Source organism: Bos mutus, chromosome 2 (genome assembly GCF_027580195.1).
Source record: "Bos mutus isolate GX-2022 chromosome 2, NWIPB_WYAK_1.1, whole genome shotgun sequence".
In the NCBI taxonomy this organism is placed as follows: Eukaryota; Metazoa; Chordata; class Mammalia; order Artiodactyla; family Bovidae; genus Bos; species Bos mutus.
This window is the reverse complement of record NC_091618.1, coordinates 441,497-456,215: the sequence shown is the minus strand read 5'-3', so window position 1 is coordinate 456,215 and position 14,719 is coordinate 441,497. Positions and strand designations below refer to the sequence as shown.

Sequence of the window (14,719 nt, the reverse complement as noted above, 5' to 3'; positions counted from 1 at the left end):
CCTTACTCGGCTTACCAGTAAGGGGGGGCGTTTCTATAACTACAGTGAAAGCACACCTTTGTTACAGAAGCCACAGGTGTGGTAAACGCCACGGCCTTTACCTTGTTTTTCGACACCCTTACTGTTTAGGGAGCTGCTTCCACGGGGACGTCTTGGCAGGAGGCAGGCTCGCCCCCCACATTAGAGGGCAAGAAGCCCAGAATGTCCCAGAAGGGCAGAAAGGCTGTTCTCTGTAACCAGAGAAATTACTGGTTGCCTTAGGGCAACAGGGCCAAATCCCCCCATTCTGGCCAACCTGTCGCTGTGGCCCGAGTCTTAAGTCTGGACGTGGGTTCAGTGGTAAAAGGCAGTGTGTGTCCTGCGGAGGCATCCTGGAGGAGTTAGCAGCCATGGCGCCAAAAACATTTCCATCTCTGACATACACTGACAGAGTAGAAATATTTATTTTTTATCTTAGAAATCTGGTCCCACCAAAAGGCCAAGACTTTTTTTCAGTTCATCATCTAGACCTTTCAAAAAGGAACGCTTTCAGTTAAAGAGGTATTGGATGTCAATGGAAGCGATTTTAGAGGTGTGCTCAGATAAAAGTATTTCCTATAAACCAGGAACACAGGCAAGCCTAGACTTCCAGTTGCTTCAGAACTCCTTCTGTGTGTCACGTACAGTCCCCGAAGGAGAGGAGAAAGGAAGGAGCTGTCTGCAGACAAGGCACTTCAGGAAACAGCCGGGAGAGAGCCCAAGTCCGCCAGGAACCACGCAGTGAGCCTGGGAGCCGAGACGGCAGCCCGCGACAACAGGGCCAAACCCCTCACCTCCATGAGAGCAGCGGCCACTCTCTGGCCCGGACGCAGGCCTACCTGCCGCCAGCGCCTGCCTCGGCCCTGCCCTGCCCACCGGGCCTTGCACACACGGAAACCAGGCCACAAGGTTGAGATGAACACTGCTCCTGAAGCTCAGAGAAGCTCCTGCGGCTGACGGTGAGGAATGCTTTCAGAGGCTCCCTACGGGGCAGGCTGCCAGAGCATGCTTTTACAAAGACCATGAGTTAGTGCAGATCAGCACATTAGCAAAGCAAACATTAAGAGAATTTTAAAAAGCTGGTTAATACTCTTGGTTTCCCTCCTGATCATCTGTTCAGGCTGCAGCCTAAAGACCTGCTGGAAATCAGGAAGGACTCCCTCCTCCTGACTGGAGTGGCTCAGCCGACGCGTGCACAAAGGCCCCCTCCAGATAGCGATCATGTGACACCTATGGCCTCCCCCAGACGGGCTGGTCTGAACCCAGGCAGTACACTCCAGCCCTTCTTTTGCTTTGGGGGCTTGTGTTTAATAAGAGTCATCACGATGGAAGAGTCTCAGAGTCTCTTTCATGTCAAGAGGACAGACGGGGGGTAGGGATCCAGAAACTCTTCTTCCATGTTCTGGTTGCAAATTTGAATCCCAGGCAACAGTGTGACACGGGGCCAACGTACCGCCCAACACGCCCAGTCTGTTGAGAGAGCCAGGCAAGGAGGAGGAGAGGAGAGACTCATGTTCCCAACAGAGGCTGGCCAGGGAGCACCGCATGCTCCTTCCTTCAGCCCCGACGAGGCGACTCCTCTCCAGAAGTCCTATGAGGAAGAGAGTCACGTCCAGGTCAGAACTGGACCCAGCCTGCGCCTGGCTGAGTCTGGCTGGAGGTCGACCTGGAAAGATAGGGAGAGGGGCAGATTTCAAATGTTTGGAAATACAGAGCACAAAAGATGTAACTTCTCTCTAGGCAGAAAGAACTCTAAGAAGCCAGTTTCTGAATGTTCTAGAGCCAGGGTCAGCAAACTACAACCCAGGACTAGACCAAATCTAGTTTTCTGCCTGTCTATGTAAATAAAGTTTCACTGGTACACAGGCACACTCCCTCACTCACATACTGTGGCTGTTCTGGGCTACAGGAGTGCTGATGAGGAGCTGGGATAGAGACCAACTAGCTTGCACAGTTTAAACTTTGGCTTCCTGGTCCTTGAGAGCAAGTGTGTGCTGACTCCCAGTCTACAGCCTGTCCACATAACGATGCTGTGCATTTAGCATCTTTTCACCCTGATCCCTAGGAAAGGCTTGAAATTTTAAGGAAGCAGAAAAGGCAGAGGTCCCATGAGGATGGGCCAACGCCAGAACCCTGGTGAACGCTTGGCCCAGTGTCCTGGGGTAGCTAGTTGGGAGGAGATTAGAGGTACTGTGACAAGCCAGAGTACCTGGTGAGGTGGTTTAAAGACCAGAAGGAGCTGCAGAGGGCGGCTCCAGGCCATTCAGCAGCGGAAGGCAGCAAAAAGCCTTCCCAGAGAGAAACGTGCCACCCAGAGTGGGCACTCTGGGGCTCCGTCCCCTCAGTGGCCTGAAAGCGTCTACATCAGTGCTCTTGCTCCTGACGTCAGAAGGCAGGCGCTGGGGCGATCCCAGGTTTGTAAAGTAACAGCCCTGGCCCCAGTCCCAGCACAGAGAACCTGACCCTCCTCACCCTGTGGATTTGGTGAAGTCTCCCCAGATGTCGGCAGTGGCAGTGGTGGCAGGCTTGGGCTGTGGCCAGGACACAGTGGCACCTCCTACAGACGTCCCCAAGTCCAATGGGAAGAAGAGGAGAGAAAGAGATAGAGGCGTCAGAGACCTCCCCTTCTGGTTGCCTCAGTAACCAGGAAATCAGACTGTGATTCCAAGGTGCTGAGAAAGACGTGCAGAGACGTGCCTTTTGGCAACAAACACCTCCAGCCATTCACATTTCTGCTGCTTCTAATGAGCCCGAGGGGCCCCTGGAGACGCGCAGAGGCCACATGCCCGGTGAGAGGAGGGGACCAGCAGGGGCCCCTGGAGACAGCGCAGAGGCCACACGCCAGGCGGAGGGGAGGGGACCAGCGAGGGCGGGTCCCACGCCATCACTCTACCTGGAGCACACCTCGCCCCAACCATTGATGCTGGAAATCTGTAAAATGTACTACCTCCTGACCTCTTGGACGAAGAATGCTCACCAAAACTGCAACACTGTCTTTATATAAAGTCCTCGGGCCAGTGTCTGGCTCAACTAGCTGAGAAAGTTATGTCCCAGACATGTGCCAAGTCCTAGGAGCCAAACTTATGGGGCTGGGGAGTCTTCCAGAAGTCCCAAGGGGGCATCTGTGTGGGCGTTGTCACCGGGTGGAGGGCACGACATGGCGGCAGGCCTGCTTTTCCGGCCCCTCCCCCAGTGGTGCCAGCCACCTGCCTTCCCACCAGCTACGTCTAATGTCTAATGGGCCGGAAAACCACATACAAGCAGGGCCCTCCACAGTTCAGTAGTTCGCCCAGTTGGACACTCAGTGAACTGTAAAACGTGGGCTGCCCCGGTGGCTCAGATGGTAAAGAATCTGAGGTCAAGAATCTGCAGGTAAAATCCGCCTGCAATGTGGGAGACCTGGGTTCTACCCTGGCTGGGGAAGATCCCCTGAAGGAGGGCATGGCAACCCACTCTAGTATTCTTGCCTGGAGAATCCCATGGACAGAGGAGCCTGGCAGGCTACAGTCCATGGGGTCGCAGAGTCGGACACGACTGAGCGAATAAGCACATAAGTATTTAATAGACATTATCTCCTTTGAACCTCACCACAGCCCCTGGGGGAAGACAGGCCAGCCTGTTTGACTTTATGCAGGTTACCTCAGCCTCAATCTCCGTATCTCTAAAATGGAGACAGCAGTGATGAATACTTTTCGTAAGACTGACCTGTCTGAGGATCAAATATGTTAATACAAGTGGAGGGCATCCAACAGGCCCAGTCAACTGTGATGATGGTGTAACGATGCAGTGCCACGCACACGAGAGCCAACGTTCAGGGAGCGCTTACACTGTCCAGGTGCCGTTCTGCACGCACTGTGTGGGTTGGCGCATTGGATCCTCACAAGAAACCTGTGCTGTAGGCATCATTACTACTCCTTTCCTACAGATAAAAAAACTGAGGCACGAAGTAGCAGGCAATCTTCTGAATATCACACAACGGTTAGCTAGACTGTGAACTCACTCAGTCTGGCCTGGGAGCATATAGCAAGTGCTCATGAATGCTGGCTAGTCACGACCCGCAGCTGCCTGTCCAGCGCGTCACGTCACGAGGCCTTGGGAGCGGAGGCCTGGGGCTGCACCTGCAGTGCCCTCAAACGCTATCTGGCATGACACAGGGACTCCACGTTGGCACTGGACGTGCATCGGCCACAGACAGAACGCCCGAGACTGTGGCCCTCAGGCCTCAGTGAGCCCCCAACGGTGTGAAGTGTGCAGGTTCCCGCCCCTGTCCCCAGAATGCCAAGCCCAGGGGTCCTGTGACCTCACTGAGAGTGACTCCAGGGGCTGGGCAGGCACACTCCCCAACTGCTGCTCCTGCCGTTCTCTTGGGGTGAGGGATTCCCCACAGGGCTGAGGTTTGAAGCCTGACCTCCAGGTAGGCCCGACCCTTAAAAGGGAAAGAAAGCAGGCTTCTTGTTGGGATCCTCCCCCAGCCCAATATGCTGGTCAGAGAAAGGGGTCTGGCGACAGTCAGCCAGCCCAAGGAAGGCGAAGAGCATCACACTGGCCTGGCAGGCAGGGTGGGGACACTGAGGGGCCGGGCTGGCCTCCCAGCACCTCCGCGGCTGGCACGAGGCACTCACGTCCAGAACCCCGGGTCTCCAGGGGCGCTGCTCACGGCCTGGAGCGAGCGCCAGCGCAGCCGCTGGGGGAGCTGCCTCACGGCGTCCAGTGCCCAACAGCCTCGCTGAGGAGCCTGCTACAAACTCAATCTCCAGGTATACTTCCCACCACCCACCGTGGAACACTCGTGCAGCCTCCATCTCCCTAACACACCAATGCTTAAAAGTCTAAGTCCTGTTCATGCTCTTCTTCTGTCTGCAACGCCAGCACCCCTGCCCAGATCTTTGTCCTTCAAGGCCTGATTCAATGCCACCTCTTCCATGACGACAGCTCCCGAGATCATGTGAGTTTGGTCCCTGTGCATTTGGTCTCTGTGCTCAGGACTCTTCTCTTCTGTTACGAACAGACTGAGCATCCTGTGACCAGAGACCATGTCACCATCACTCACTCATTTAATGAGCAGCCTCTGAGAACCAGGAACCCATGCGCTGAAGATTTCACGGCAACAAGTGAGTTGTAGTCCCTGCCCATCAGGGCGGGACAGACACCCTGAAGGAGAAGTGGTGGGAAGAGAGGAAGCCCTTACCCAGTGTGGGCAGGACCAGCTTTGTGGCACCCACCCTCCAGTTCCTCACAACGGGCACTAAGTGTGACCAACGTGGGCGAAGGAGGGAAAGCTGCGGGGCCCGCTGCCAGGGGGAAGAGGAGCCCAAGCTGCGGGGCCATCACCCTCGCACACTGACCTGAGCTGGGAGAAACTGCTGGCTGGACGACAGAGCCCCCCACAGACAAATGCTCCCCGGAGAGAGGGGCCAGGGCAGCGGTCTTTGCCCCCGGGGGTGGGGGAAGCAGGCTCAGTCCTCCCGTGCTGGTGGGCCGGGCGCGGGGCGTCCCGGCTGCGCCGTCCTTCTTCTTCATGCTCTAAAAAGAGGGGAGGAATGAGCGTCGGTCAGCTCTGCTGGACCCCACTGCCATCAGAAAGCTGCACAAGGTGACCCCGGGGCCCCAAACGTCTGCGTCACCAGGACGCGCAGCAGCCATCCACGCAGCATTTTCACCTTGAAAAGCTGTTTGTAAGAATCTTTAAAGCTGAACATATGACCTGATGCCTCTGCCATTCCACTCCTACATGGACCCAACAGAAATACATACACGTGGGCACCAAAGACACCATCTGCACACTGACAGCAGCGCTCCTGTAACAGCCCCAAACTGGAGACAGCCCCGATGCCCACCATCAGGTAACTGCATTCCTTCTCATAATGCAGCCTGCCACCACCACAAGGATAAACCGACTACACTCAACAATATGGATGCTCTCACACATGCCAGGCTGAGTAAACGAAAGGAGCCATACATAAAGGAGTATGAGGTGTGTGAGTCAATCAATAAAACGTTAAAAACAACATCAGGATAGTGCTCACTCTGTCCTGCGGAAGAGAGCAGGGGAGGGGCTTCCAGAGTGCTGAGAGCCATCCACGTCTTCATCTGGGGGCTAGCTTGTGTGAGCAAACTTGTGTTTTCAACATTTATTTCCTCATCTTCAGCTGCACTGGGTCCTCACGGCTGTGCATGGGCTTTCTCTCAGTGCAATGGCGTCTCCTCTTGCGGAGCATAGGCTCTGCAGCACAGGCTCAGCAGTTGGGTGCACAGGCTCAGCTGCTCCACAGAATCTGGGATCTTCCCGGACCAGTGATAGAACCCATATCCACTGCACTGGCAGGCAGATTCTGAACCACCAGACCACCAGAGAAGCCTGCATATTTGTTTTTAAAAAAGTCACTGAGTTCTGCATTTACAATGTGTGTGCTTTTCTGTATGTATATTATACCTCAACGAAACATTTAATAAAAAAAAACAGAAACGTCAACACCGAGGTGAACCAAAAGCCAGAGCATCTCAAAGATGAAGATGGCATGGTTCCCACCTTGCCAGGAGAGCAGCAGCTTAATCCAATGCTGAGATCACAGACCAGAGTCAAGTGAACTGAAGTGAAAGTCACTCAGCCGTGTCTGACTCTTTTTGACCCCATGGACTATACTGTCCATGGAATTCTCCAGGCCAGAATACTGGAGTGGGTAGCCTTTTCCCTCTCCAGGGAATCTTCCCAACCCAGGGATCGAATCCACGTCTCCCATATTGCAGGTGGATTCTTTACCAGCTGAGCCACCAGGGACGCCAGAGAATACTGGGGTGGGTAGCCTAAGCCTTCCAGGCCCTGGGTACGCGTACAGCTGTGCTGATTATTCTAGCTCGACGACCCTGCGCAAGACCCTCCAGCTCTCTATGCCTCCACTTCCTCTCCTGTAAACGGGGAGAATGTTTAATCCACGTGAGAAGTGCCCTAAAAACACTACCTGGCACACGGCTGATGCTCTTTAAATGTTAGTTTCTTCCCAATAAGACAGAGACTCACATCCCAACCAGTCCACGGGACATGACCTGGATTTTCTCTTAAGAGACAGTTGACCAACTTCAAGGGTCCCAAATCATCACCAGCAGGAAGCAGAAGAGAGGAGAAAAGAGATAGTAAGTGAAGCGGAAGACTGTTATTTTCAGGTTACAAACTGTCTTCAGAAACAAATCCACCAGGTCCTCAGTTCCCCCAATCATTCAGCTCCACCCCCATACCCAGGCAGAGGCCACGTCCTGCACTCCAGCCCAGCTCAACTGCTCCTGAGATGCAGGGCCCGTCAGGACCACGACAAGGGAGCCAGGACACCACCGCCAGCAGAGCTGCCCGCGACCCCCAGTGCCCACCCGACACTTCCCCGCCAGCAGAGCGCTGCCCATCTTTTTTTTTTTTCTTAATTTGGCTGTGCCAGGTCTTAGCTGTGGCGCGAGGAATCTCTTAGTTGCAGCATGTGGGATCCAGTTCCCTAACCGGGGACTGGACTGGACCCGTGTCCCCCGCATCGGGAACGTGGGGTCTTAACCAAAGGGCCACCAGGGACGTCCCCAAAACACAACCTGAGGTGAGTACATGGGCCCCCCTGCCAAGGGCCAACACAGAAACATCAGCTACGTCAGCAAGCGACTGATGTTCCTCAAGAGGCTTTGCACACGCCATGCCCTCTGAACCGCCCTCTGACCTCTCTTCCCTTGCTCGTAGGTCACTTCTTCCAGGAAGGCATCTCTGGTTCCCCCTAACTCTAGGCTGCAGGACCCCCCACTCCAGGAGTTCACAGCACTGAAGACATCCTGAGGTCACAGAACCTTCCCGCCACGTAATCACATCTCGATTCCCTCATCTCAGCTCCACTCTGAGCTCTGTGATAGCAGAGCCCTCTTGCTCGCCCCCAGCGCAATACCTGGCGTTGGGCTGCTGCTCAATAAACACGTGCTGAACTTTGAGAAGAGCGGCGGCTCTGGGCTGGGCTTGGTGTGGTGGCCAAGGCCGCCAAGCAGGGGCAGCACTCACCGCGATGTTGAGCTTGATGGTCTGGCCCTCCTTGAAGCTTAGGTCCAATTTGGGACCTTGATCTGGGTTCTGGGCTTGTTTTGCAAATTCACACTGCTGTTTCACCCACCTGGGGAGAAAAGAGGAAGGAAGAGGTGAGGAAGGGGCGGGCTGCCCTGTGTTCACGCCCTCGCTTCAGTCCCACCTGCCATCAGTCCAGGACAAGGCTGTGACTGCAACCTTGCAGGAGGACCTGAGAGCAGCTTGAGAACTAGGCCTGCGTTCAGGTCCTGGCTTTGACATGTAGGCAGCTGCGCGTTTGCCAGTTTCCTCACTAGCAACACGGGATGCCGACTGCCTACGCCTCAAAGACTATGAAACGCCACAAGGCCATTTAGGTAGAGGGTCCTAACACTGGTCTTCAGGAAATCTAAGAACCTGGGCCTCTCCTCCTCAGCATGTGGCGTGAAGACCAAAACACCGTCCAGGGGCTTAAAAAGTAGATGGTGAGACAGGACAGATGCCCAGCAAGTGGAAAGCACCAAAAAGGTCCCCCACTCTCCAAAGAGCAGTGCTCCAGCAGCCACGTAGAGCAGAGCGGAGCTAGAAGCACTCACGTGAGCAGCTGCACACTCCCCACAGCCAGAGATGGAGGCCTCAGATGGCAGGGGATAGGTTTTCCTGCCGTTCTAGCTTCAGAAAGGACCAGCAGGGCATGTGCTGAGTGGCCTGGAAATCCCAGCACTGCTTATCACAGCATAGAGGAACGGGTCTGCAAAGGCCAAGGGAGCCGGGAAAGGACCCCGGCCACTCAAGGGACTGACGGGGGCAGAGACATGACACCTCCAAGGCTGGGGCAGCTGACTGGGGGTCAGAGATGGGCCTCAGGAAAAGGAGACCTCAAGGCAGAGATGAGGACTCGAAGAGCGCAGAGGGGACCTATCTTAAAGGAGAAGTGAGTTCCCCTGAGACTGCCAGCAGACAGATCACACACAACCACCTGGGTATCCTAACCTGGGAGATCATTCTGTCCCACGAAAGAGGGAGGAAGCATGAGTGTGTCTCCTGGAACCACTCACTTGAAATGGTCCTGCAAGGCAACATTGAAGTCAAAGGCGTCACCTCGGTCCCCGAAGCCAATTCCAATAAACGCCCGTCGCCCTGAGGGACAACACACAATCAATCCTACTTTCCAAAGGCAGAGGAAACCCTTCTCGGAAGAGGAAGCCCCGAGTCCCGAGCTTACCGTTTCCATCTTCGATGCGGATAACGAAGTACCTGCTGGAATCCGTCACGCTCTCCACAGCTGTGCCGGGAAACTGATCCACTGGGGCCTGAGCAAAGAGCTCCCCTGAAAGCGGAAGTGAGGATGAGCCTTGAGGCCCTCACAGCCTATTTCTATCCCATGACTAGGGCCCTTGCCCTTCGAGGCAGAGCGGCAAACCTGACTCTGGAATTCAAGTCAAATGCATTCTGGCTAAAGGAACACAACAGGAATACAACCGATGAGAGGTCTAAGTCAGAGGTGGCCTACAGGCCAGACTCAGTTCCTAGTTTAGCACTTTCAACTTAACTGCCAACACTTCAAAATCAAATTACATGTAAAATAATCCAGATTTCTGGCTTCTCTTAAAATCAAAAGCTCTAGCAACGTTGGGCTTCCACTTCCACGTGAGAATGACGGGCTGGAGCTGGTCACCGTTCCGTGTCTCGCCCATTCACATCCACTGCCTGTACCCTGAGGGCCCTGGTTCAGGGAGATCACACGTTCTGCATCATTCCAGTACCAAAGGCAGGACTCAAGGGACAGGTGAACCCAGTGAAGCGGGCGGGTTTCTGCACTCTCAGAAGGACCTGAAGCAGGCTGATTTAATCTAATCACAGGCCAAAAGAGTGACTGATTTTAAAAACAGCTCTTCCTTGGAGGAGGAAATGGCAACCCACTCCAGTATTCTTGCCTGGAAAATTCCATGGACAGAAGAGCCTAGCGGGCTACAGTCCATGCGCTGGCATGACGGAGGGGGTTAGAGAGAAATGAATTGGTAGCAATAAACAGGTAGAACTAAAAAAACAACAAAAACAGCTCTTGTAAAATGCATCCCTTTATCAACTACGGCTCTCCAGGGTGTAGTACAACACACATCTTCTGCGAGCATTTACAACTGGTATTGTTTTCGAGTGTGCTAATCTCTGTTGATGAGTCAAGTATTGACCAGTTTCTACTAAATCCTATGGTTCAGAGGTGACTGTGCGATCAAGGCTGAACTGAATCCAAATCGGTGGACCAAGTTTGTAGCTTCTTGTTAACTCCTCTGCCCTCTCTAGTTTGGTACCTGGGGATCTGGGATTCACCCGGATGCTTTCAGCCTAGAGCAGTGGTTCTCCATCACAGGTGATTTGGACCTCCCTTCTGCCAAGGGACATCTGGCAATGTCTGGTGACACTTGTGACTGTCACAACTTGGGGGTGCTACTGGCATCTAGTAGGGAGAAGTCAGAGATGTTGCTAAGTTATCTTAAATATGACTCAGGCCACATAACTCAGCTGGCCCCAAATGTCACTACTGCCGAAGCTGAGACACCCTGGCCTAGAGTGATTGGAAAGTGAGGGACAAACACGACCCAGTGGGCAGGACCCCAAGCTAAGGGTGTCCTGGGGTGGCTCCTGCAGGTGAGGCTCAGCTCTGAGCAGTGGCTGGCCCACCAGGTGTGTACCTTAAAGGTAGTTCCCAGGGTCCCCAGAGAACAGGTGCTGCCATTCCCTTGTGATGCCACCTGGGACGTCCAGCAAATCTCGCAGCCAGAGTTCTCTGGGCAGACCAGGCAGCCGTCCCTTCAAACTCCTCTGCCATCAATGCTCAGTCATGCTTGAAACAAACTGGCGCTTTGGGTCACCTTGCAGTTCACAAAGCATTCGGATATCTATGTGCTCATTTCGTATTCCAACAATCCCGGGAAGCAGGAAATAATGTGCTCCCCATTTCACCAAAAAGGAGTCCAAGGTATCAAAGGTCATGTGGCTTGTCTAAGGCCCCATAGCTCAGACACAGTGATGCAGATCTGAGAAGAGGCAGCCAGTTTTGCTCACGAATCTTTGCATTTTATTTGCCCCACAAAGGAAAACCTCTATGGTAGAAAAAGAAGACATTACAGAATGCTGGGGCATCTGACTGAGAAGCCCTGCATCTGACTCCAACTCCAGGGGGTAGGCTGGGACTGCTCCAGGCCATGTTGCCCTCCACAGCCCACCCAGAGGCGCTGGTGGCGCAGGATTGCCAGAGATTTTGCCAAGGGGGACAACTGTCAGCTGAGTCCAACACAGCCCAGCTTGGCTTGTCCTCTCGCCACAGAAAGAGCTGAGAAGGACAATTTCCAGTTCTTTCAGTTAGTGGGTGTGGTCAGTCTGGGAAGTTACCATTTAGTTGATAAGCAGAATTCCTGATTAAGAAACCAAGCTAACAGCAGAAGTCAACGTGTGGCTTATTTTCCAGGCAAGCTCCAGGGCTTCCTACTTGGGACCAACCTGTAGGCCCTTTCTCTCTGGGCTCCCAAATTAGTACTTCCTTGCTATGCTATGCTTAGACACTTCAGTCGTGTCTGACTCTGTGCGACCCCATAGACGGCAGCCCACCAGGCTCCCCGTCCCTGGGATTCTCCAGGCAAGAACACTGGAATGGGTTGCCATTTCCTTCTCCAATGCATGAAAGTGAAAAGTGAAAGGGAAGTCGCTCAGTTGTGTCCGACTCTTAGTGACCCCATGGATTGCAGCCTAACAGGCTCCTCCGTCCATGGGATTTTCCAAGCAAGAGTACTGGAGTAGGGTGCTATTGCCTTAAGGATGCCCAAAAGAACAGGTGCTTGACAGAAAATACTCTTTTAAACTAAAGGTTGGGGAATGGAGTCAGTGTACAAGTATACCCGGGCTCTGATCTCCAGGACAGATCCCCCGATTCCCTGAGTGGCTTGGCCAGGCCCCATCCGCCCCTCCCTTTACAAAGTGGGAGGTGTGGTACCTCAGCCCCACGCAGGCCTCCCTGGCCTTTACCTGAGGTCCTGTCCTCCAGCTTGATGTAGGCCACTTGGCCTTTTGCAGTGATCCGCAGCCGGCCACTCCATGATGGCTGGTCCAGCTGCCACTCCGCAGCCCTAAAGGGACAAAAACCGTTGTGCCGCTGCGAGAGGCTCCTGCTCCCCTTCTCCATGTTGGGGGTGGGGATAGGGATGGGAAGGGCATGTGGGCTGTGTGCTCTAGACCGGGGTTGGCAGACGTCTTGGGAAAAGGACCACACAATCTCCATCCGGACTCCTCACTCTGCAGCCGCAGAGGGAGAGCAGTCATACTGCGTCACATGTTGGTGCTTCAGGTGTTCTAACTACATATTTTCTACTGAACAGGGCTGTATTTCAGTGAAACTTTATGGACAACCTGATTTTCATATAATTTTCACATTCTGAAAAATTCTTCTTTAAAATGTTCCCCAACCATTTAAAAATGTAGAAACCATTCTTAGCTTATGAGCCAAACAAAAACACATGGGTCATAGCTGGCCAACCCCAGTTCCAGATTATAGAGACCGTCTCTGAAGTAGAATTCTAGGTTTTTTTCTGTAGAGAAAGCAACTACTACAAACTACATGGTTTGCTGAAGACACTGCTAGGCTGTGGCCATCAGAGCAATCATTTGGGACCACTGAGACCATCTTGGAGGAAAAGAAGAAGGGGAGCAAGCGTTAGCAGACGAGCAAAGGACAGCCAACAGGACATGTGGGAAAAGTGAATGAGTATTCAGGAAATCTATTCTCAAAGGCAGCCTGAGGAGAAATAAACCCAGGAAACCACAGACCTATCTCAACAGCCTCTTTTGGCTCTTTTAAAGCATTAACTTTACATTTTAGTTCCATCTCAGTAAACCCCCCAAAAGCAAAAACCTTGGGTGTTTCCAAGAGGCTTTTCTTAGAAGTCCCTAAGCATATGCCAGGTCTTGGAGAGACGTCATAACTGTGGACGCAGGTTGTTTTGAAGGCCACATTAATGCAGACTTTCAATTCACAAGTCAGCTGACACAGCTTCAGTTCCTCTTATTGAGACAAGAGGCCTTTAACTCAAGTTAAGCAGAGCTCTGAGGCTGAAGTGCAGAGGCTGGCAGTTCCCTTTTTGCCAACCTAGCCATCCTTAACACTTGGTAACCTCGATCTCTGGGGGACCAGACTCATCCTCCTGACGGGAGGGAGGCAGATGACCATCCCTGGTTTGGTGGCCCATCCCATTTGCCCACAGAAAGCAAATGAGTTTTTGTCTCACTATTGTTGCTTTCATATTATTTTTAAACTATGTCATGGATGTACTAGGTGTTCAATAAAGTATTTGTTCACTAGAAAATCAGCTACGAGGCCATGTTAACACAATTGAAAAGTAACAAGAGGCCAGAGACGTTGACACTCCACCATTCCTGTGGTGCAGGACAACCCTGTATCTCCAAATAACCTGGACAAACATTGCCTTCAAGACCGCTCACCCCCACCCCCAACCCCGTGTGGCACAAAATAGCCATAGGCTAGGTTATCCATATGAGACATTATCTTATTTTCTTTTAATGCTTTTAGTCGTTGACAACGAAGACAAAATGCAAACTGTACAAAGACATTCGGTGAAAGGAAGTATCCTCCCAACCCCCCCTTTCCTCTGGCAGGGCAGTTTCCTGTGTTCTCTTCCACATAATCTACTTTTACAAACATGCCTATTTGTTCGTCTCAGGTGAACATTTCACCAGACAAGTGGGGATGGATGCCTCTCAACAGCCAGAGGCTGTGATCAAGGCCGAGGTTCGTGCCAAGAAAACTGGGTAAGGAAGGGCCCCTGGGCTTTCAACATCAGCTTAAAACTTCCCAGGACGGGTCCTTTGGACCGGTTCTGGGCTCCCTTCCTTCCCTGGGGGATTTCTGCCAGTGACAGGGCTCCTCCCCTCAAGTCTTTCCAAGGATCCCTTCAAGGCCGTCAGCTAGCGCTGAAAAAAAGGTCTGTGACACCACCACTCCCGACCATGTTTAGGGTCTAAATGCTATATATCGCTTTCAACCGTCCCCGCCGCCGGGACCCCATTCGTCGGACTGAGACAAGAGAAAGTCTGGGTACCCCTCGCTGCTCCGGCCTCGACCTGAGAGAACCGGCAGCATTACCTGTGCCCGCCCCTCGCCCGTCAACTGGCCGGGCCGTCCTCTCCCACAGTGGGCGTGTGGGGATGGCCGGGGAGGGGTTAGGTCGTGACTAGCCTAGCCTGGCGGCAGGTGGTCACCTGTAACCACGGTTGGTGGCCCGCGGCGGGATGCGGTAGACGTGGACATCTGGCTTCACACAGAGAACCGACTCGTACTCCGCTTCCTCCATCTCGACGCCCCGAGCCCGCCGAACTTCCGGCTCCTTCCCGGCCCGACGGAAGTCGCGACTCTATGACTCACGTCAGGCTAGAGCGGCAGATCGCGGGCGTCAGCCGCTCCTCGCCGCGCGCCCTTTACTGGAGGTCTCGCCTCACGACCTGTGGCGGAAGGAACCAGGAGCCACCCAACAAACTGTGGGAAATTCTTAAAGAGATGGGAATCCCAGACCACCTGACCTGCCTCCTGAGAAATCTGTATGCAGGTCAAGAAGTAACAGAACTGGACATGGAACAATGGACTGACTGCAAATCGGGAGAGAAATAGTC

At 53.4% G+C, this 14,719-nt stretch overlaps 1 protein-coding gene across 1 annotated transcript; it reads right to left on the bottom strand.

Annotated features, from left to right (window-relative positions):
* Positions 1 to 419: 419 nt before the first annotated feature.
* On the bottom strand, positions 420 to 14,469 carry NECAP2 (NECAP endocytosis associated 2). Its single transcript, XM_005906008.3, has 8 exons — positions 14,312 to 14,469; positions 12,065 to 12,165; positions 9,267 to 9,371; positions 9,100 to 9,181; positions 8,042 to 8,150; positions 5,364 to 5,541; positions 2,491 to 2,575; positions 420 to 1,684 (listed from the first exon to the last, which is right to left on the bottom strand). The coding sequence occupies exons 1-8, from the start codon at positions 14,401 to 14,403 to the stop codon at positions 1,636 to 1,638; spliced, it is 801 nt and encodes a 266-aa protein (XP_005906070.1). The 5' UTR covers positions 14,404 to 14,469; the 3' UTR covers positions 420 to 1,635.
* Between the last annotated feature and the right edge of the window lie 250 nt (positions 14,470 to 14,719).

Excerpts from the sequence above, each read along its gene's own strand:
- NECAP2 (XM_005906008.3), bottom strand. The coding sequence starts at position 14,403 with ATGGAGGAAGCGGAGTACGAGTCGGTTCTCTGTGTGAAGCCAGATGTC. Across the intron at positions 5,542-8,041 it reads CCATCAAGCTCAACATCGCG|AGCATGAAGAAGAAGGACGG; the intron begins GTGAGTGCTGCC and ends CCCTCTTTTTAG. Across the intron at positions 1,685-2,490 it reads GACTTCACCAAATCCACAGG|GTCGACCTCCAGCCAGACTC; the intron begins GTGAGGAGGGTC and ends CTATCTTTCCAG.